Genomic DNA, 22,579 nt, shown 5'->3' on the forward strand with positions numbered 1-22,579 from the left:
TTATGCACCTATATATTCCACTTTCTGCTACAGTGCAGAGAATAAGGAAACAGAATTTACCTCATACCCTAGACAACCATGATCTATACTTAAGCAGATCAGAACAGAAGTACCGTAACCTGGAAAAGCTGTGCATGCAGAAAGAAATTCTACAGGTGGGCTCTGGGCATAGTTATTAAAATTTACAGTTGCAAGAAAGCAGAAAGTTTACTCAAATAATATTTCATAATAATTAGCCACAAATTTTGCTAGTGAGTACATTTTATATGGATCTTGTTCATAACTCAAATACCATTATCATCTAACATACCCTTCAAATGATGTAACTAGGAGGGCCCAGATAAATTTTAATGATTTTTGAGAAACAAAAAATTAGGGCCAATAATTTAACTTCCCTGGATTTAAAGACTTTCATTTAATATTAATTTTGCTAAACTGTCTTCAGGCCTCAAGTGTTTCCTAGTCTCATGTTTTGTATTTATCTATCATGTAAGGGAGCTCTGAGCTCTAAATTAACTCAGCTTTTGTGGATGGTCTAGAGAAGATGAAGAATAACTTGATTAACTGAATCACCGTAAGTAGAAACAACCTCCACATCAAAGATGCATAATTTCAGGGCCTGGGGGTGGAAGAGAGGGCTTCTGATTAGTGTACATTTGTACTTATTAACCTCTAGAAAATAACGCAGCTTTTAGAAAGAATTTTTCTAACGTGGATTATGTTAAAATGTAAAAATGTAACAGGAAAAAAAATGTAAAAATGTAACAGGGAAAGAAACTGTGAAATATTCGTTAGAAATTAACCAGTACAAAATTTTTAAATTAAAACTTATCCTCAGTATTTATCTGTATAAAGTTCTTATTTTTCCTTTTCATAAAATGCAACAAAGAATCAATTTTATTTTCAGTTATCTAATGCATTTATCTTCAAAAGATGAAACGGACACATGAACCTTTAATATGAATGGCAGGGAACTCACCAATTTCAATAGCTTGGTTTTTAGTAGAGAGTATCTTTGAAAGGCAATTTACAATGCTGAAATCAGAACTGATAATTTTTGTCAGGACGTTTTTCAGGTTTTTAAAAGTCTTTATTAGTTTTAGTTTCCCTGGATGACAGAGTTCAGAGGCCAGACTTAAGCTAGACAGCACAGCCTGCACCACAGGAGGCAATCAAATATATGAATTGATAAATTACTATCGTAAAAATAAATTTTAACCCTGGACGTCTTTCAATCGGCAAGATTACCCTATCTTTAAAATACTGGGGACTGCAACAGCTCTTTTTCTCAACACGTGCCCTGGATACTCGACGGAGGAGGAAAATTAACCAGGTTTTAGGCATCCCATCGTTTTTGCATTACTAAAGCTTGCAGGTTTTCAGCATTAGGTTTCTGTGCTACCCACGGCAGGGCCTAGAACATGAGACGGTTGCGCGTGATTAGTTGTTTTTGTTTTGTTTTAAACTCCAGCACAAGCCCCGCAAATGATAAATACGAAAATCCGATTCACATCCTACCAGCCCCTCCATCCACCCTTTACGAAGGAGGTTGTAATTCTGGCGGGACCTGGGGCGCAGTACTCTGATTCTGGAAGGACAGAGCGAGTGCGTGGGTGTGTATTAACACTGCAGGAGGCGGGGGGGCAAGACGTGATCACAGAGTGGGAGGGAAGGATGATGCCTCTTCTGGAGCGGGAAGAGACTGTGAGAGGAGGCTGTTATGCATGACGGGGGCCAGCACGCGGGGAAGATGGTGGTGGCCGCAGGGCAGAGTGATTGCGGGGGATTCCCTGTTCCGGGGCGGCGCTGGGGGCGGCCTGCGGTGAATGGTCCTGCAGCAACTAAAGGGGCGCGACACTGGACCCGGGAATTCCCGACGGAAAAGGAAAAAAGGGCGCCGAGAAATTGGGTTATTATGGGATGGCAGAAGGGGGCTCCCTAGGGAAAATTACGGGATCTATCTCACCCGCCAATTGCTGTACAGTCTCTTCACTCGCCGGTAATAAGCGTCTTTGTCCAGAGTCACAGCCATAGCCACAGACGCCGCTCCTACTCGGGTTCCGAGAATCACGCGAGGTCCCGGATCCGCCACCCGCTCTCGGCCCCGGAATCCCGCACTCTCCCAGTGACCCGGAAGTATCGACCTCAAAGAAGCCCTTTCCGCTTCCGGGTCCCGACAGCGCTTGGGGGATTTTTGTTTTGTTTTGTTTTGTTTTTTTAAACCTCTCTCGAGGTTAAGGATTCGAGAGGAAGAAAGACAGTGGGGGAAATCAACAAAACGTGCAACACAATAAGTGTGTAGATTTTCGCGGGGTTTTCTTGTCAACTTAGCAATAGCCGCACGCGAGACGTCGTCACGTGACGCTCCGCCCGCCCCTACTCTCAGCCTTACTGCGGTTTCCAGGAGCTCGGATTTCAGGCCGAGGCGGCGGCTGGGCACTGTGAAGGAGGCGGGAGGCCTGCCGTGCCTGCCCCGCCCCACACAAGCACCCGCGCGCCGCTGCAACGGCCCCACCCACCGACAAATGAGGGGGAAGCGGAAAGAGCGGGATTTGGCGTGGGGACCGGAGTGGGAACTTCGGGTGCGTTCCGCTTCTACATGGTAGGGAAGCAAAAGCTGCTGCTGCTCCAGGACTGGAAGGATCTTGGTGGCGAAGACAGAGCGAGCACTAACTAGGGAGAAAAAGTCCACAAAACTATTTCCCTCAGAAAGGGAAATAAAATGCCCAGGCTTCATCTGAGCGCTGGGATGGCAGGGGAGGAGTCTTAGGAAACAAATGGCTTGAGGGGCTTCACACAACCCAGACTGCCGGTCACTCCCTTCCCATCCCCCCCACCGCCGGCCCCCGTCCAAGTCTTGACACGGTTCCTTCCAGTCTCTCCCCTTGCCAAAGTTCATTAACTGATAACATTCTTAGGGCTACACCCAAAGTACCGTTATTTCGGTTAATTCCAAACAAAATGTACATGGTTCCTTGAAGAAATTCTTCCTTCTCATTTCTTCCGAGAACTTGGGAGTTTGAATCTCGAACATTTGCCTCCTCTTAAACAATTCCCTTGCCTTTAGCAAGCTGGATCGACTACACTTATATATCCTTTAATGGGAGTACAGATGACTTGTCTGTCCTATCCAAGGTAACTGCATTTACAATAATGAGCTTTAGGAAAGTAGTATTGAGATTACCCATTACGAATTCAAAATTAACCTTTATATTGGGTTTTAGCAAATATACAAGGGAAGAGTGGAAAAGGATTAACTTAAATTTATTAATGCCAAGGGGAAGGAAGGTAACAGTTCCTGACCCTCCAGCTGTATCCACAGTTCGGCCAGGAACAGGCTCTGCCAGAGGCTAGGGCCAGCGCTACATAGTCTGTGGTTAATGGAGGGGTTTAGGGAGGGGTGAGCACATCAGCTGCTCTAGTCTCCTTTCCTTCCCCAGAAATGAGGAAGTGGTCATGTATTATTTTAGGAGTTCCCCCTGCCCACCCAATCCTCTCAAATTTGGAAGCAATCAGGTACAAGTTTTCTTTTTCCTTTTCACCTCCTGGAGTCCTGGGTCTCCCCACATCTCCCCTGCCCCTCCCACTTTTCCATAGTCCAAGGGCCAGAGTAATTGAAAATACAGCAGCCACCCAAGCAATGGGGACCATGCTGGGGCTTCAGTCATCAGCATCTTCGCTTGAGTCTGAGTTGGCTGGCATCATAGGATCATCAATGAGTGAGAAGTCCCTTTCTGAGCTATCATAGCCCTGAGATAAATCATCATCATCATCTTCATCCTCATCGTCCTCGTCTTCCTCAGGTTGCAGTGGTGGCAACCTCAAGGCAGTACCAGAGGTGGTAGTGGCTGGTGAAGAAGGGTAGCCAGGGGCTCTGAGGCCTGGATGGTGATGGTGGTGATGGTGGGGGTGGGGGTGGTGGTGGTGGTGATGAAGCATGGTGCTGGAGTCTACATGGGGGGATGATGCTGCACCACCCATCACAAACGGCATAAAAGGCAAAGATGCAGAAGTGGCACTGCTGTGACCCAGGGATGACACAGACTGCAGGCCACTACTGCTGTGTTGGAAAGTATTATGCAGAGATAGGGCCCCAGTGCCTCCGCCCTGCATCAGGGCCATCATCTTTGAAAGGTCTGGTCGCATTCTGCGGGCCCGCTTCTTGCTGCTGTCTGGTGTAATAGGCCCTGGCAAAACCCGGTTGAACACAGTTTCAGCATGGTGACCCTAGGAGGAAGGAGCAGAAGATAGTAAAAACAAAGAAAGGAAAAAAGCAAACTAGAAGACAATAGAATCCTAGCTTGCAAGTGCTTTTTCATTGAATATCTTTAGGATGAGCAAAGCAAGCATAGTCAATAGGAAGAGGAAATACTGGATTTTACTGTTGGAAACATTCCAGCTAAAGCTAAAATGGAGATTGATACTGACATTTATGTGAACCAGAGTTTTGCTTTTTTCCATGACTACATTGTACCTTTACTCCATCCAGTCATTTCACAGATGCTTACCTTTGTTAACAAGGAGACTGGGCAAGCCAGTGAATGAATCAGTATTTGCACAGTATACTTTACTGATGGCAGGTTGTTCACATGATCTTACCATATGAAGCACAACACTATATTGACATTTACAAAACTATTACAGCACAGCAGAGTGTGGTAAACTAAAAACAAGTCAGGTTAAGACTTCTTTCTGGATGTCCAGAACAACAAAAAGATTGTGGGTGGCTCCTCACGAAACTTAAGTGTTTTTCACACTGATTAAAAAAAAACATATCTGTTGAATCTTAAGCTTCTAAATGTTCTGTCTGTAAATTTTATTTTTATTTTTTAGAGAGAATCCAAGCAGGCAGGGAGGGGCAGGGGGGAGAGAAAGAGAGAGAGACACTCTCAAGCAGACTCCACACCCAGTGTGAGCCCAACACAGGGCTCAAACTCATGACTCTGAGATCAATACCTGAGCTAAAATCAAGAGTCAGGCATTAACTGGACTGAGCCACCCACGCACCTCTGAATATTCTGGCTGTAAATTTTGACTAAGTATACTGAAGCTGGAACTTACTACTCTAGTGCCTCTGCTTTGCTAGACCTAAGTATAATACTGGGTACCAAGGCATGAAACTCAGACATTTGGTAACCATATCTCTGGATGCTATTTACCAATCTAAGCTTAATACCTGACATGTGAATATACCTTCTCGATTTGGAAAAAGAAACATCTCAGAACACTGTATTTATACTTTTAAACTATAACATGGGACGCCTGGGTGGCTCAGTTGGTTAAGCGGCTGCCTTCGGCTCAGGTCATGATCCCAGCGTCCTGGGATCGAGTACCGCATCGGGCTCCTTGCTTGGCAGAGAGCCTGCTTCTCCCTCTGCCTCTGCCTGCCTCTCTGTCTGCCTGTGCTCGCTCACTCTCTCTCCCTCTGTCTCTGACAAATAAATAAAAAAAAATAAAAATAAAAATAAAATAAACTATAACAATAACAGCACCTAAACTCCTGCAGGTACCAGTAGTAATACACCATTAATTCTGTCTGCATTAAGAATTCCATACTGGGGTGCCTGGGTGGCGCAGTCAGTTAAGTATCCAGCTCTCAGTTTTGGATCAGGTTGTGATCTCAGGATCGTGAGATCAAGCCCTCTAATGGGCTGTGGGCTCAAGAACAGAGTTTGCTTGAGATGCTTTCCCCCTCTATCCCTCCCCCCGCTCCCACTCTCCCTCTCTCTCAAGTAAGTCTTTAAAAAAAAAAATCCTATAATAGTCATATTATGATTTTATGATGCCCTAGGATCTTTTCTTTCTTAGATTTATCAACTGACTATAAAAAAGTTGCAAAATACTTGAGGGAAATATAGGTAATACTGGAAAACCCTTTTTTATAGGCTCCTCTATAATGTTAAATTCAAGACAGAGAAGATACCAGCCTTCCAGCCATCAGCCTCCCATATCAACCACTCTGCTTATTATACTCTTGGTCCCATGGAGGATATGAAGAAAAGTTAAAATATTCTTCTATGGTAATAGTATTTATATGAAACCACTTCCACAATGTAAACATAATAAGCCTCATAAATGCACCTCACAAATAACTATAATGTACAAAGTAACAATCTCAATTTGTTAAATGCAGAAGATATATATTGTCTATTTGGAAATAAATTTTGTTAAAGACATACCATGTAGTTTTACATATATATATATTATATAATGTGTAAAGATGAATATAAAAGGTCCAATGGTAGATGATAAGTGCTAATCATTTTTTTTTTAAGATTTTATTTGACGGAGGGGTGCCTGGGTGGCTCAGTGGGTTAAAGCCTCTGCCTTCAGCTCAGGTCATGATCCCAGGTCCTGGGATCGAGCCCCGCATCGGGCTCTCTGCTCAGCAGAGAGTCTGTTTCCTCCTATCTCTCTCTGCCTGCTTCTCTGCCTACTTGTGATCTCTGTCTGTCAGGTAAATAAATAAAATCTTAAAAAAAAAAAAAAAAAAGATTTTATTTGACGGAGAGAGAAAACAAGCAGGGGGAGTAGCAGACAGAGGGAGAGGGAGCAGAAGGCCCTCTACAAAGCAGGGAACCAGATGTGGGGCTCGATCCCAGAACGCTGAGACCATGACCCAAGCCAAAGGCAGACGCCCAACCGTCTGAGCCACCCAGGTGCCCCATAAATGCTAATCATTTTAAATGACTGCTTACAAAACCCTGATTTAGTATGTTTAAAAAAGACAACTATTGACCAAAGTAAGGCAAACATAACAAAGAGAAACTTTTATAGTCAGATTTTGGTGCAAAGGATTATGGGTACCTCGTCTACCAAATGGCCTATAACTGGGATAAAAGCCTAAGTACAGTTGAAAATAATGGAATAACCAAAGTTATTATTATAAACTATAAAACATGTTTTCCTGTCCTTTTTCCGTTACTGGTGTTATTATCAGTGATTCTCAACTTCCTCCACGTTGGGAAATGCTATGACTATGACTAGTCCTTGGTATGTCCCACGTCACTTCTAAAATGTACAGCATCATAAAACTCTTAAGAGATTATCTGCTCCTATACCCTCAACTTTTCAAGATGTACAAACTGAGAAATTTAAAGGATCTGCCAAAAGTCCCTCAGCCGGTCAGAGAAGGCCTTGACTGTTCCAACACTTACTAATCTTTATGTTTTAATATGCTTAAAGTGCTAAAGTTACTTTTTAGAATTTTATGCTCTTCTATATACGATGATGCCAAGAACTGTAAAAATACCAGTAAGAAATGACTCTAGTTTCCCGACTGGTGGACTGACGTATATTTTTGCATACACTGGTCCAAAGGTAAGTAACAGAACACAAAATTAGTTCTCCAGTCACATCTCATGTGGGAACAGAGCAGTAATGCCTCAGTCTCACTCACCTTTTTCCCATTCCTAGAGTTAGCCATCTGTACTGGTTCCATTCCCAAACAGTTCAATTCTGCCTTATTATTTTTTTTACATCTCTGCCACTTCTGTTTTCTGCGATCCTCCATATACTGAAACAGAAAAGTATTATTAGTTATCCTAGAGGAAAAAAAAACTCATTTAGTATGACAACAAATGCTTATTATGAATAAATAAAGGATTAGTCCTACTGGAAAATGGACTTTAGCAGATCTCTCCCCCCCAAAATTAGGTGGTTATATAATAGTTCAATAATAAATATCTGCCTAGTATTTAGTTTAATAAGTGCTTTAACATTATTTTATTTTGATCCTCACAACAACTCTGTGAGCTAGGAAAACTGAGTATTATAGTATTTGACAGACGCAGAAAAAAATGACATACTATGGCATGCTTCTGCCCTCTCACACAGCTTAAATACCAAGGGAATGACTTTAGATCTTGCTGGATGGAACTGCCACTCACCGCTAGAAATCGGGGATCGACAGCGAACTCTGGATGACCCTGTAACCACATCTCCAGTTCAGCCCGGCGAGGGGCATCCTCACCCACCAGCAAAGTACCATCCACCTTATTGATGACAGGGATCCGGGTCTCCAGGTCCACATCAAGGTGATTAGGCTCTTCCATGCACTCCACCTCCAGCTGCAAACCCAGAATCCACCCCCATGAGCACATACTCTTTTGTGGGGCAGGGAGGGAGGGGGAGCAGAGCCAATGGTAGCCATAAAGTAATTCTAGTATCTTCTAGTCCCTTAATCCCAACTGCCTTCATCAATTAGTGAGAATAAAAAACCTAATCATCATGTTAAAGACTCTCTCCCACTCACCTCAACTAGCTTCTTTCTGTTTCCCTTCTTCTTATGAAACAGAGGATGTCCATCTCCCATTACTCCATTAGCCATCAACTTGTGCTTCTGGAATGTTAACTTCAATCCTTCCTCCTAAGAAGACAACCCACCCACCCAAGATGTCACATGGCACATGTTTTTAAAATAAATATTAAGCTTTGGGGATCTTAGGGTAAGGGTCATCCTCTGGCTCAATGATGAGAAGGAAGGCCATCTGACTTAAGGGTAGAAATTAGAAATGTATCTAAACTTATATACTTTTTCCATAGAAAGATTTTGTTTCTTGACCTAGTGCTCCTCAGGTAGACATTAGAGAAGAATTTATCTCAACAACACCCCATACCTGGTGTCTCAATATTAGCATGGCAACTCATCACAGGGGCAAAATCCTGATAATTCCTATCACATACTAGTTTAAGAAGTTTTTCTTGGGGGCGACTGGGTGGCTCAGTTAAAAGTCTAAAGGTCCAACTCTTGATCTCAGATCAGTTCTTCATCTCAGCGTTGTGAGATCAAGTCCCATTTTTGGGCTCCACGCAGGGTGTGGAGCCTACAAGAAAGAAAGATGGAAAGACAGAAAGAAAGAAAGAAAGAAAGAAAGGAAGAAAGAAAGAGAGAAAGAGAGAGAAAGAAAGATAGAAAGAGAGAAAGGCAGAAAGACAGAAAGAAAGAAAGAAAAAGGAAAGAAGGAAGGAAAGAAAATTTTCTTGTTGAGTACTTAAGGACGAGCTAACAGGGTTTCAATGTGGAAGATGACCAGGAAAAATAAATGAAATTTCCCATTATTAAATAAATAACACTAATTTAACTTCACTAAGAATAACTTATTATTAACTCTGTAAGGTCCATAATACCTAAGTCATTTTTAACAGCTTTCCCACAATTTGATTTCAATCTTTAAAACTAGGTTTCTAGGATCTAGAAACAAGCCACCCAAAAGAAGTTTTGTATCAATTAAATTTTTCAAAAATATGGGTTCTTTTAATCTAGTCCTTAGGAAATACAAGATCCATTCCTTTACTGCAATGACTTTTCTTCAAAGGAGCTTTGTGAACTCTAATTTTTCTCCCCGCTCCTTTCTATTTTTGCTTACTTACTTACTTTTACTTACTTTACTTACTTAAATTTATTTATTTGATTTTAAGTCACCTCTACACGAACACAGGATTCGAACTTAAAACCCCAAGATCAAGAGTTGCATGCTCTGGGGTGCCTGGGTGGGTCAGTGGGTTAAGCCTCTGCCTTCAGCTCAGGTCATGATCCCAGGGTCCTGGGATCGAGCCCCACATCGGGCTCTCCGCTCAGCGAGGAGCCTGCTTCCCCGCCCCCCCGTTCTGCCTGCCTCTCTGCCTAATTGGGATCTCTGTCAAATAAATAAAATCTTTAAAAAAAAAAAAAAAAAAAGAGTTGCATGCTCAACTAACTAAGCCAGCTAGGCACCCCAACTCCCTTCTCATTTTTAAAGTTAGCTAACCAAACAAGTTTAACATCCCCTTAGTGAAGTAGTTAGCAAAACTCCAGTCTCCTTCCCCACTTCCCAGTGCCTAAATGCTGAGCTTACATCTTTAATCTGAACTGTAAACTCCTTTTCATCCATGCCTCTGCGAAGTTTCGTGAACTGAGCTGCTGCTGTGGTGACTGCGGACACTTCCTCCTCTGCCATGGAAGCTGCGCTGCTACTTCGTGGTGTGGGAACTGGAGAGTCACCATATTCTCCTGGAGTCAATGAGGGACTATCTAGCAAGTGGTTGCTTGGCCCCAAAATTCCTCCTGTTACCATTTCCTGGCTCCGGCGGCTAGAAGGCCACTTCCCTGAGAGTACAGCCTGGCAGACGAGGTCAATACGGTTTATAAGCACACGATCCTGAGTGGGTAGAAAAGAAATCAATACTGGTTTTAGGGCCTGATTACCAGCTATGTGATTCTGGACAAACAACAGCACCATCATTAGCAGGATGGGTAAAAATCATAAGGCAGAAGGAGGGAAGTAATAGTATCAGATCCCTAAGTCAACCAGGAAGAGTTTCATGAAAAAAAACATGTAGCACTAAATATAATTAAGGAAAACCAGAACAATCTGTCTCTTATTCCTGGTTTTTGTTACAGTATATTGCCAGACTATATGTCCAGGAACAAGGCTGTTACCTTGGGCCACTCAGAAGCTCTTTGTCTTTCTTGTAGCAGCAGCAGCTCAGGGGTCATTTGTTCTCCATCTTCATTTGGGAATCCATCTTGGGACATAGTGAGGGACAGAAGACTCTCTTCATCATAGAGCTTTGAGCGGGACCGGTCAGCAGCTAGAGACCATACAGAATGTGAGCAAAGGTGGAAGAATAAAGTTATTATATGGGCTTTAAATAAAGGCCCAAAGAATAACAGATCTATTTTGGTGTTCTACCAAATCGAAATCCAAATCTCTCCCAGAGGATGCATTTAGAAAACAAGAGAAAGAGCTGGGTGAGGGGGGTGGGAGGGTGGGAAATAGGGAAAAGGGCCAACAGCCTGTCACATGCACTCACTTAGCTTTTCTTCCTTCTCGTCCTCACTCTCATCAGTGCTGGAGCTGGAGCTGGATGAGGATGAGGAAGAAGAGGATGATGGTGACAGCTTGCTCAAGTCCAGTTCAGAGTCTGAATCATCCTCATCCTCCAGTTTGACTGGTGGAACATTCCGGGAAACCAGAGGGGTAGTATCAGAGGGGGCTACTCGCATCTCATAGTCTTGTGGGGTTGGTCGGCTCCTGGCCACCACCTCATGCTCTAGTTTTAAAGTCAGACTCTCCAGACTGGGGACCTGGGCAGCTGTCTCCTCGGGTGGCTTTTCAACAGGAGCATCTGGGCGCAGGGGCAGTGGTGAGGCAGTGCGCGAGGTATACTGCTGGTGGAGCAGTGGCGTAGAGCAGCGTGACAGGGATGGAGCTGGTGCTCCTGCCTGATGGTTCTGCATATAATTCATACGGGCAGCCAGAAAAGAGAAGTCTGGGTCCTGCATGATGTTGCAGTCTGTTTGGCTCACCCCATGGCGGGCTGCCCCTCGTAGAAGCTCCCCATCGTGCCGAACAGGCTCCCACCATTTGGGCAATTCAGGACCTGGAGGCTGACATAATGCCAGCCGATCTTCCAGAAGGGGATGGCATAAAACTTGTTCCCGTAAGCGCCGAAGCAATTCAATACGGTAGAGAGTCCGTGAGGCCCTCTCCTCAGTGATGGGCTCAATGAACAGATTAGGGTCCGGGGGCTCTGTAAGAGATAGGGGAGGGAGGAGAAATGAACCACGTTAGTTCTGTTGCCATCCATCCCCACTCACCCAAGACACTCTAGTCTTGCTTACCATCTCCAGCTGCTGGGGGAAGGCGGCACACTTGGCGACACATGGCCACAAAACCATGGAAGTACTTCGTAAGGCTTTCGTCTGTTTTTTTGTCCAGTCGGGCAAACGTACGGAAGCGATCCCAATGGAACTGCATGGTATCGGGGTCATACTCCACACCAAAGGTAGACACTACTCGATAGAAATCAGTTTGTTCACGCCTTGTCCACCTAAAGGGAAGAGGAGTCAGGCAGCAGAGAGCAGAAAAACACAGGGAAACTGGTTACTTCTTACTGTGAATAAGAATACCCGAATAAACAAAAAATTGAAAGATGGGGCAAAAAAAACAAAAAAAACAAAACCAAAAACAGCCCAGAAAACAGCAGAAGAGATAGTTAAGAGGTACTCCATCACATGTAAGATTTTAAGAATAGCCAGCTAAGGGAAAAATTACGTGGGCAAATAAAATCAATGAGAATGGCCATATAAGAGAACTTCCAAGGAGCTGTGGTTTTTTTGTTGCAGAGGAGTAACAACTAAAGGCAAAAAAGATGTTCCCTCAGTAGGGAAGTCCAAATAAATCCTTCCTAAGATGCTTTTCAATATAGGACCCATAGCCAAAGGCAAGCTTAAAGCTCAGCCCAAATTCCCAGTCACACTTTACCGTTGTTGTTTCTCCCGCCGTGCAATTTCTTTTAGCTTGAAGGCTGCCTCACAACGCCGCCGTCTCCGGTCCCCTCGTTCTGCAGCCTCTATCTTCATCTGTTCTCTCTTGTAGCTGCGTTGATAAGCTGTTACTAGGCGCCGAAGCCTAGCTGTCAGAGCAGAGCCTGGAGGCCAGAAGAGGTGGCCTGGCTGCTGGGTCACCTGGGCTGTGGGAAGCAAAGCAGAATGAATAGGAAGTACAGGAAAGGTAGTAGAGATAACACCAGTATTTCAACCCAGCCCAAAGCAAAGCTCTTAGAAATCCCAGGATAGGACAGAATTCAGTTAATAATTCCCCAAACCACCACCCCACACAAAATTGTACTAGTTGACCTAGAAGTTTACCTTCATCTCCATCAATCACTGAGATCTCCTCATCCATCATCATCAAGGGATCACCCTAGAGAAGGAGATCCACCCCACAGGATGGAGGGGGGAGGGAAAGGGGGGGAAGTTGGCACTCTGAAATCACTTTCTTATGTGTGTCCTTCTATGGCACCAAAGGGATCAAGAAAAACTTCTAATGAACCCTCACAAAAAAATGGAAGCAACCAACTAAAGGAGTAAGAAAAGTAGAACCTGAAAAAATCAGTTTGCTGTTAATGGCTTGAAAATAAAGGTGCTCAGGAATTTAGCAGTCAAATACTGTACTTCAACATCCAGCTTGGTCCCACCTCCTCCACAAAGCCATCCCTGGTCTCCCCCAGCTGGTGTTACAATCCTTTCCATGAATACTTTATATTCTCAAATAGTAGTTACTTTTTGTCTTATATTATAAATTAATCAATATACTTCAGAATCCAGGGAATAGGAGAATACTTAACTATTTAGTAATGGAGCAAAGCTACACTCAAATGAGAATTCCTCACCTCATCATCTTGGTCCTTCGGGGGACCCTGGAGTGGTTTATATTCAGGATCTTCGCAATCCTTATCAAAGTCAACCCTAAAATTATCCAAAGGCATGAAAAAAAAAAAAACAAAAAACCAAGAATGTATCTTCTTTCACTAAGAGGAATTTAGGATGAAGACGTGGCCAAACATACAATCCAGGATGGAACCACAGTTTTCCTTCATGCTCAAAGGAATGGCAGGCCAGGTGCTAAGCTCCGAGTAAAGTTAGGTAGAGCATCCAACAAGACGAAGAATGAGAAGAAACTGACAAAGTGCCATTCTAAACTGGTTGAATCTGAAATGAAATACCTTGGCCAGAAACCTTCCTTTCTTTTCATAGCCCTTTTCATTGTTTACCTATTCTTCCCCTCCTTCTTATTTACTATTATTGTTACATTTGAATAGTCCATGTTTGCTTGTTTTATTTCGCTCTACTGAGTAGAAGAGTGACATAATAAATGATTTGTGATGAATAACCGAACCAATTTCCTTTGAGGGTACTGCACTAAGCAAACTAAGACTTGATCATCAAAGAGAAATCTCTCAACTGCAGAGTGCATGGGTATTCATGAACTAAGCCAAATATTTCACATGCCCCTCAGGTCTCCACATGAGAAGTTTTGTTTAACTCACTGGCACCCAAGCTAAGGCAACACTGCCCTACTTGGTGACTCAGTATTAGCATGGCAACTCATCATTGAGGCATGTATCCAGACAGAGTATATGCCTATTATGTGTCAGCCACCATTGGAAGATGATAAACCAGGGCTAAAATATCCTGAGGCTCTACCACGTAAGTGACACAGGAGAGTGCATGGCTATGATCTTTCAAGACAACCAGTTTAGTTGTCCTTTCAGCTACTGTGGCTGTACAGATAAATATTGCCCCAAAAAAACAACAACAAAAAAAACTGAACAGAACATCAAATAAGCCATTTGGGGGTAACATTCATTTTCACCCTTGGTTGCATCTTTGGCAAATGTGTTGTTTTAGCCCAGTTTATGGAGTCCTTTCCGCTGGTCCCATTCTCTGTTAAGAATCTATAACCATCATTAAGAATACCGATGGATTTAGTCAAGAATTATGTTATCTCTATGTATAAGCAACTAAGAGCCTTCAAAAGGTAGACTCAGAACATCAAGAGAACTAAACACCAATGCTTACCCTTCTACTATGTCAGAGAAATTATCCAACACTCGGTGTTCTGCTGCAATGGCTTTGTCATCTGGTCGACCAGCCTTTTCCAGGAAGCATAAGGCTGGGTCTGCCCTCATAGTATTGTATTTCTCATAGCCTAGGAAAAAAAAGACCATAAGCCAAAGAAAAGATTAACTTTGCCTAAAGTGTGCTGGAATAATTCAAATATATGAGCTACTTTACTCATAATGCAAAATATTAGCTTGGACAGCTGATGGGTTTTATTACTATATTGAATAGTTCTATAGCAATTATAAAGTTTTATCACTAGTTGTGAAAGATAGGAATTTGATCAGAATATTTATAGAATGGTGGCAGATTTACATAGCCATTTAACCAGTAATTCTTCTGTTATCATTCATACTACACAGTTGGGCAAATGGAAAAAGTAAAATAATGTAGGGCCAAGCCACACATTTTCAAATAAAGGATAAGAAACACCTGCAAACAGGCAATGACTATGTGATGAATACTGAATGAATGAATGAGTGAATGAACACAATTCAGGATGTGTGGACTCTTCTAAACCTCCTTGTCTCAAAAGTAAATTTTTTTTCTAAGATTTTATTTATTTGACAGAGAGAGATATAGCAAGAGAGGGAATACAAGCAGGGGCATGGGAGAGGGAGAAGCAGGCTTCCCGCCGAGCGGGCAGCCTGATGCGGGGTTTGATCCCAGGATCCCGAGATCATGACCCAAGCCAAAGGCAGACACTTAATAACTGAGCAACCCAGGTGCCCCTCAAAAGTAAATTTAAGACTAGAAAATGTTCACAGTTTCTCTTATCCATCAAAGTTCAGGAAAACATGTGGTTCAAGTACCATTATTTTCATTTTATAGAAATAAACAGAGAAGTATTTTAAAACAGAAATGATATTCGAATACACTAAGTCACTGAGCTGGAAGTTGGTTAGCACTCACTCCTTTTAATACCTAGGATTTGTTATAAGCTAGACTGAAAAGGGAGTACTCCCGCTTTTTGTACTTTATTTTTTATCTCACTGTAGTTCACACTTCCATCAGAATCCGTGTTGAATATTTAGACAAACAGGACGCTACATAAATAGAACACTTTCACACAAATTAAGCATGGTTATTATTAGTAAGAGTGGGCATATATTACCTCCCCTGATTTGTAAAACCTTAACTGAGATGCATAACATACAGACTGTTAACACAGGTTAGAGAACAGATGGGAAACACCCCACCTTAGGATTTGACTATCCATCTGGCCTTTCTAAACATCTATTTATAGGAACTAATTGCTTTGCTGTGGATATTTAAGAACTAGTTTCCTATTCAAATGTAATTTTATTAAAGATCAATCAGAGAACTCAGTTATTGGCCATGAGCATTTTGCTACGTGTTCCATCTCTGGAAATAAGTCCACAATAGGAAGGGAATAAACTAAGGAAAGGTACCCACCATGCTTAAAGACTCCAATGAGCAGGGACTTGTCAGCCTCACTGTCCCACCATGTTGTTGGAACCTCCAGCTGATCCACTACTGGGAACCATATGTCAATCTCACTAAAAGTATAAAAGAGCAGAAACAGCAAAGCAATGAAGGGAATTAAAATGACAATCCTTGGAAAGATTATTATAGGTATCTTCTTTTATCCAGTAATTTAAAATGTTCCTGGATCTGCCAAATTCCTTCCACGGGTATCAAGCATAGGATCAAAGACCTGATACACATATCTTAATTACCAGTTATTCAAAGACAGTACAGACTTAAATAAGTAAACCAATATTTTCTGGAATAAGGCAGGGCATAAATAGAAATACATAAAGAAAAATACAGCATAACTGTACCTGGCAATGGCACCCCCTAACACCTTCTCTGCCTGGTCTCCAATAACCTCCTGCCTCAGATAATACAGCATTCGTACCCGCAATAGCACCCTAAAAGGGAGGGAAGAAAAGCTGGCTCAGTAATAATGCAGAAACTCTGAGGTGGAAAATGCTTTGGTCTTTGTTAATTTCTATCCTTACTTATTACACTGATGTTTTAAATGCTTCTTATAACTCTCATCTTGGAACAGAGTATCAGGATTATATTTCCGGATCCAATCTGCCTTATGGATATCAAAAGTGCTTTGTGACTTTACTTTTTTCCCCTTGCGTCCACGGGGCACAGGGATAGACAGACCTGGGAAAGGGGAGAAATTGAAGACTTGGATTGAGAAAAACCCTTGGACCTGAAAAAGATTAGGTAACCAATAGAAATCTGAAAAGTAAAGAGTTGATAATTACCTGAATGATTCTGCAATTCTTTTGTCTTGCCATTTTCAGCAGGGCTAATCAAGTCCCAAATGAAGCCTTTGATATTTTCATCCCCACGATAGTGCAGAAGACAGTATACAAGGATGGCCCGGCAAATTGTCTCCACATCTCGTTCAGTCATACGTCGCTTGAAACGTCCATGAGACAAAATATCTCGCCACCGTCCCCAACTAGAAAAACAGAAAACTGTAGTAATATTTTCCTGGGGACTCCCAAAAGGTAGGAGACAAAACCATCTGGGGAAAAACATGGTAACAGAATAAAGCTTTTCCCATTATCCCCTCTTTGGTCACAGCCTCCAATTTGAAAGGCAAATAGAGTGTCCTTCAGGATGGAAATACACTACCTCTAATGGCAAGGTGGTTCTTACCCATACACCAATAGGTGCTTTTCCACCCGAAAGCAGTCAGTGCGCCCATAGGTATGATGACGGTCATGTCGCCGAGAGCGTGGACGTTCGTCATCTTCACTTTCCAAATCAGAGAATTCCACTAGGTCATCATCTTTCAGAGTGCTGAAGTGGCGGGTCTGTTTTCGTACTCTAGGTGTGTCAATCACCAAATTATTCTACACAGAGAACAGAAGGAGAAGAGTAACTCTCTTCATGACAAGGCCATGGGAAAGGAATTAACACAATTATGGACTGAAATAGCCTTGTATATAACATTTGCAGATACTCTAAGAGAGATTTTTTTAGGACAGGCAAAATATATGACTCAGAAACGAAGTTAAGTGGTAGATATCCAAGCAGTTTTCTGGGACTTCCATACATAAAGTTTTTACAATGGCTCTTATACAATATACCATCATAATCCAAGGTCAGCATCAAAGAATCAGAGCAGCTACAAAGTCTCCTGAAAGTAATGTGTCTTCTATAATACTTCCTCCCTAAAAGAAAAGGAAGCCTACCTTGCTATTAAGTAGATCCATGTCCAGGTCAGCCTTTTTGGCCCACTTCTGCCAAAAGTTGGGGTCATCCAGAGAAATATCAGTCCTATTTTCAGAAGCAACAAAGCTTGCCTAGTGAGAACAAAGGAACAAAGTAAAGTTAACTACAACACTTTTCTGAGCAGTGGGAAACCAGTAACTCTATTTTAAAAATATATTTCAATTCTAGGGGCGCCTGGGAGGCTCAGTTGTTAAGCATCTGCCTTCAGCTCAGGTCATAATCCCAGGGTCCTAGGATCGAGCCCTATGTGGGGTTCCCTGCTCTGCGGGAAGCCGGCTTTTCCCTCTCCCACTCCCCCTACTTGTGTTCCATTTCTGGCTGTCTCTCTCTCTGTCAAATAAATAAAATCCTTAAGAAAAAAATAATTTAAATTCTAGGAGACTGCGGTCTCTACCTCCTTTTCCTTAATTTGGCACAGACAGAACATACCTTGGCAAAGGTCGAACCCTTTCCTTCAGACTCAATGGTGATGGTTGTGGTTCGTCTTAACAAGATCTGGTCAATGTCTTCTTCACAAAACTTGGAGCCCTCATCATCTTCTTCCATTATGGCTGCATATGCCCCTTTTCGTAAGAGATCTTCAATCTCCTTCTTGGAGAACTGTTGGATCTGCAAAATCCAATAGAAAAATGAAAAAACTAACAAGAGAATATTATCTAACTATATAACAACTTAGTTCATTATGTTTTAAGAAATATTTTTAGAAATCCAAAGAAGGTGGTCATATTCCTGTGCAAAAACCAGCTTTCTCTCCATCACTATGACCAGCTACAAACATATCTATAGATTAAGAGGACTCACTCCGGTTATGTTGCCATCTCGACCACTCATGGACTGAAGCACAGCCTTATCCAATCCCAACTTGAGGCTAGCCTTATCAAACATCTCTCTCTCATAAGAATTACGAGTGATGAGACGGTACACCTTCACAGCTTTGCTCTGCCCAATTCGATGACACCGTGCCTGGGCCTGGTTAAAAAGAAATGGAAAGAAAGGGCAAAGGTGACATAAAATTGGGGCAGGGGGCAGTGGCGGGAAGAGATCTGTGATTCAAAATACCAATTCATATCTACAAAGCAGCCATGAGATCAACTCAAAACCAAAAGTCCAGTTTAAGATGAAATTATTGTCCCACCAAGTACACCAGGGGTCTGTAAGCTATAGGCTGCCCAGCCACTGTGCATTTGGTGATATGTAACCCCACCCATTCATCTATATATGGTCTATGGCTGCTTTTGTACTCCAAGAGCAGAGATGAATAGTTACAACAGAGACCGTATGGTTCCAAAGCCCGAAAGATCTACTATCTGGCCCTTTATGGACAAAATTTGCTGACCTCTCATGGAGACCGCCATCCTTAAACTAAGGAAACCATTCCATACTCTTTGATGTACAAGTCTAACAGATCCTGATCCTGTTGCAAAACCTCTTACGTTAGGTAGCCCTTAAGACAAAGATTTCCTCTACCTGCAGGTCATTTTGTGGATTCCAATCTGAATCAAAGATGATGCAGGTATCAGCAGCCGTGAGATTAATACCAAGTCCACCAGCCCGGGTACACAGCAGGAAGACAAAGCGGTCCGAGTCGGGCTTGCTGAAGCGGTCAATAGCTGCCTGCCGAAGGTTACCTCTGACTCGCCCGTCAATGCGCTCATACAAGTACCTGTGCGGCAGTTACAGAAAACATGTAACTAACTTCGTTAAGTGGAAAAAGAAACCGAAAAAGCAAATTAGGATCAGTATCAGCAATTCCATCTCTCTAGTTGACCAAAGACCTAAACAGAAAGTTGAGAATCTTAAGTACTTCTTTTATCCTGGTCCTGGCCAACTTTAATTAAACCCAGACCCTCCTACTCTGCAGTTTTATGAAGCTACAGTAAACACGAGGCAAGGGATGACACTTTTCTCACCTCCTCTGGATTAGATAATCCTCTAGGATATCTAGGCATCGTACCATCTGGGAGAAGATCAGAACCTTATGGCCACCAGCTTTAAGTTTTGGAAGTAACTTGTCAATAAGAACCAATTTGCCAGCTGAACGAACCATGGCCTGCAAGTGGAAGTCATGAGGTATAATATGGCAAGCTTCTCGAAATTCTGTTAGGATTTTTTCTTCTGCACCTACCAAAAGAAAAATCAAACTTGATGGTGAGATGGGAAACAAAGAAAAGTAACCTGACTTGAAATAAACATTTTCCTCACAGAGAATTTCAGCACCCAAAAAACCCTAAATCATCTTCAACTGTGTTATACAAAATACTGCAAATAAGTTAGACTTAAGATTGTAATTGGATAAAACATCTGTAACAACGAGGACTAGGACAGTACATGCAAACAGCTATCACCACCCTACTGGCATCCAAAACAGAAACTACAAAATGGAGTACCAATGAGGACATTTATCCAGAACACAGAATGACTTGAGTTCTTGTTCATGACATTCTACACAGCAAATCCCATAGATTATGCAGGATCAAGGGGGGAGGACTAGAGAAAGACATTCCACATAAGAATTGTTTGGGTTTTTTTAGAAGAGGGGTGCTTGAGGGTGCCTGGGTGGCTCAGCTGGGTGTCTTGTCTCTGGCTCAGGTCATAATCCTGGGGTTCTAGGATCAAGTCACGAATCGGGTTCCCTGCTCAGCAGGGAGTCTGCTTCTCCCTCTCTCTCTGCCCTTCCCACGCTCCCCCTCGTGCTTGCTTTCTTTCTCTCTCTCTCAAATGAATAAAGTCTTAAATAAATAAGTAAGTAAGTAAGTAAGGGGTGCTTGGGTGGCTCAGTTGGTTAAGTGTCCAACTCTTGATTTAGGCTCAGGTCATGACCGCAGGGTCATAAGACTGAGCCACACATCAGGCTCTTCACTCAGCGGGAAGTCTGCTACTCTCCCTCTCCCCAGCACAGGTGCGCGCTCTCTCTCTCTCTCTCTCAAAAATCTTTAAAAAAAAAAATCTTAAAGTCTTAAAAAATAATTGTTTTATAAGAAGAATCCCCTTCCCTCCCAAATCAGTCATCATATCCACTGTTCCTCAGGGATATTATTTGCAAGTAAATGCATGGGATATAGAAATGTAGGTATTGTCCAGAACTCTCTCACCATTGATGAGATACGGGTGGTTGCAGCATTTGCGCAACTCCATCATTGTATTGAGTAGATTAGGCATGTTTGTATGACCTGCCCCTTTGGAAAGGAAGGAGAAATTCTTCTCCAGAATAGCCCGGTAATATTTCTTCTGGATATTGGTCAACTCTACTTCAATGATAGTTTCCTGTTTGGGTGCCAGATTTTTTTCAACATCCTCTTTGAGTCTTCTTAGCATCATTGGCTTGAGAATGGCCTGTAGCTTTTGAACCTGTGCCCAATACAGGAGAGAAAATAAATAAAAACTATTAGACAAACATTCTCACATTACATGGAAACATGAAGGAATACATGAGAGCTTTCCATTATCTGAAAATGTGGATTTTGTACAATGCCACAAATGACGTAGACACAAGGTTATAAGGAATTCAGAGAGGTCCTTGTGGTCCACGGCAACAAAGGTGTGCCTAGTACAAACGTTACCTTTCTTGTCCAGATAGACTTCCTACCTGCTCCTCTGTCTTGAGATCCCCAAAATCCTTGAGGAACTCTGATTCTGAAGGAAACTGTGAAGGTTCCAAGAAATGAAGCAAGCTGAACAGTTCCTCCACAGTATTTTGCAATGGCGTTCCTGTGAGTAGCACTTTGTGTTCCTAGAAATGGAGAAAACAAAAAAATGGTAAAACTCAAAAATATAAAGGACTTCTGGGGTTTTCTCTTAGGTATAAAACTTTAGTTTTAATTTCATTATCTATAAAATTATGGGAATGGACCAGATTACTATCTTTTCTTTCACTTGCTCCCTCTTCTGATAAACACAAAACATTAAAAAAAAAAAAAAACCAAAAAACAAAAAACCAAAGCCTTGATATTATTTAACAAGAATTTAAATATTAAGTATAAGCAAATAAAGAAATATTCAAAAATACGGGGCTTTTTTGCAATTACATAGGCCTTTCCACACTCAACTCCCCACAGATATCCTAATATGTCCCCCTCTAGGGAATGTACCTGTGCTGGATTAAATATGGCCATTAATTCTTTGTAGTTCCTCCTATCAAGGTTCACCCCTTGAATCTGGGCTTGCCTTGTGGCTTGCTCTGACAAAGAGAATGTAGCAGAAGTGATATTGTGTGAGTTTCAGAGCGTATACCTCAAAGGCCTTGCAACTTCTGCCTTTGCCCTCTCTGGATACTACCCTGATTCTACCATGTCAAGAAGCAAAGTCTGGTCTACTGGAGGATGACAGGTCATATGGTAGATGACCCAGGAGCCCACCAATTGCCAGCAGCAGCCACATTACTGACTACAGGCAAGACCACTAAAAGGGATGGCCTAGCTGTGCCCAGCCCAAGTTGCTGACCTAGAGAATCATAAAAAATAATAGTTGTTTTAAGTGAAGTTTTAGGGTATTCATTATGTCGCACTAGGTAACTAATATCATATCCCTCCTCTCCACCTGATTAAGAACTGCTAACATATAACTATCTTCTAATTCTAAAGTTTATAGGACTTTTATATGACTTTCAGGTGTCCATTCCCGTAGGCCATACCCACCACCCAATAGTAAGATCCTGATGTTTTTTCTCTGCCAAATTTGTTACATTAATTCCACAGGGAATTAGGATTATTTTAATTCCAGGTGTTTCTGCCCATAAGTCAACATGAGGAACTCACCAGGTCCATGTGCTTGAGGCTATCAAGCAGCTTGCAATTACGGTTCTTTAGCCGATGGGCCTCATCAATGATGACACAACGCCATTCAATCTCACGAAGCTCAGGACAGTCTGACAAAATCATCTCAAAAGTGGTGATCAGGGCATCAAACTTGTATGCGCCTGGGATGAGGCGCCCCTAAGCATGAAGGCAATAAAGTTAAAAAAGGCCT

The 22,579-nt window shown here is 42.4% G+C and overlaps 2 protein-coding genes and 2 non-coding genes across 9 annotated transcripts in view; all 4 read right to left on the reverse strand.

The window, feature by feature from the left end:
* SUPT16H (SPT16 homolog, facilitates chromatin remodeling subunit) overlaps nucleotides 1–2,032 on the reverse strand; it is a 39,266-nt gene extending 37,234 nt beyond the window's left edge. Inside the window, exon 1 of the mRNA XM_032857019.1 lies at nucleotides 1,967–2,032. Coding sequence (XP_032712910.1) covers nucleotides 1,967–2,032 — 66 coding nt within the window. The remainder of the gene's footprint in view (nucleotides 1–1,966) is intronic.
* Nucleotides 2,033–3,247: 1,215 nt separating this feature from the next.
* Nucleotides 3,248–22,579, reverse strand: part of CHD8 (chromodomain helicase DNA binding protein 8) — a 62,109-nt gene continuing 42,777 nt past the window's right edge. For 4 of the 6 annotated variants that reach the window (XM_032857021.1, XM_032857026.1, XM_032857025.1 and 1 more), the window contains exons 14-38: nucleotides 22,369–22,545; nucleotides 21,201–21,344; nucleotides 20,707–20,962; nucleotides 19,525–19,735; nucleotides 19,082–19,277; nucleotides 18,416–18,583; nucleotides 18,044–18,223; nucleotides 17,575–17,685; nucleotides 17,036–17,232; nucleotides 16,636–16,835; nucleotides 16,375–16,555; nucleotides 16,195–16,284; nucleotides 15,806–15,909; nucleotides 14,348–14,477; nucleotides 13,159–13,234; nucleotides 12,635–12,689; nucleotides 12,249–12,456; nucleotides 11,606–11,814; nucleotides 10,795–11,514; nucleotides 10,421–10,572; nucleotides 9,837–10,139; nucleotides 8,255–8,368; nucleotides 7,890–8,069; nucleotides 7,400–7,516; nucleotides 3,248–4,227 (exon numbers count right to left, since the gene is read on the reverse strand). In XM_032857021.1, the coding sequence (XP_032712912.1) occupies nucleotides 3,661–4,227; nucleotides 7,400–7,516; nucleotides 7,890–8,069; nucleotides 8,255–8,368; nucleotides 9,837–10,139; nucleotides 10,421–10,572; nucleotides 10,795–11,514; nucleotides 11,606–11,814; nucleotides 12,249–12,456; nucleotides 12,635–12,689; nucleotides 13,159–13,234; nucleotides 14,348–14,477; nucleotides 15,806–15,909; nucleotides 16,195–16,284; nucleotides 16,375–16,555; nucleotides 16,636–16,835; nucleotides 17,036–17,232; nucleotides 17,575–17,685; nucleotides 18,044–18,223; nucleotides 18,416–18,583; nucleotides 19,082–19,277; nucleotides 19,525–19,735; nucleotides 20,707–20,962; nucleotides 21,201–21,344; nucleotides 22,369–22,545 (5,046 nt within the window). In that variant the 3' untranslated portion in view covers nucleotides 3,248–3,660. The remainder of the gene's footprint in view (nucleotides 4,228–7,399; nucleotides 7,517–7,889; nucleotides 8,070–8,254; nucleotides 8,369–9,836; nucleotides 10,140–10,420; nucleotides 10,573–10,794; nucleotides 11,515–11,605; nucleotides 11,815–12,248; nucleotides 12,457–12,634; nucleotides 12,690–13,158; nucleotides 13,235–14,347; nucleotides 14,478–15,805; nucleotides 15,910–16,194; nucleotides 16,285–16,374; nucleotides 16,556–16,635; nucleotides 16,836–17,035; nucleotides 17,233–17,574; nucleotides 17,686–18,043; nucleotides 18,224–18,415; nucleotides 18,584–19,081; nucleotides 19,278–19,524; nucleotides 19,736–20,706; nucleotides 20,963–21,200; nucleotides 21,345–22,368; nucleotides 22,546–22,579) is intronic. The other 2 variants (XM_032857023.1, XM_032857024.1) reach the window with 2 other exon arrangements.
* LOC116867590 lies at nucleotides 8,569–8,657 on the reverse strand. The gene has a single exon (XR_004382635.1). It is a non-coding gene; the product is annotated as a small nucleolar RNA U6-53/MBII-28 (small nucleolar RNA).
* On the reverse strand, nucleotides 13,776–13,885 carry LOC116867589. Its single transcript, XR_004382634.1, has one exon. It is a non-coding gene; the product is annotated as a small nucleolar RNA U6-53/MBII-28 (small nucleolar RNA).

This window comes from Lontra canadensis, unplaced genomic scaffold (assembly GCF_010015895.1).
Source record: "Lontra canadensis isolate GAN:19392208 unplaced genomic scaffold, GSC_riverotter_1.0 scaffold12, whole genome shotgun sequence".
Taxonomy (NCBI): Eukaryota; Metazoa; Chordata; class Mammalia; order Carnivora; family Mustelidae; genus Lontra; species Lontra canadensis.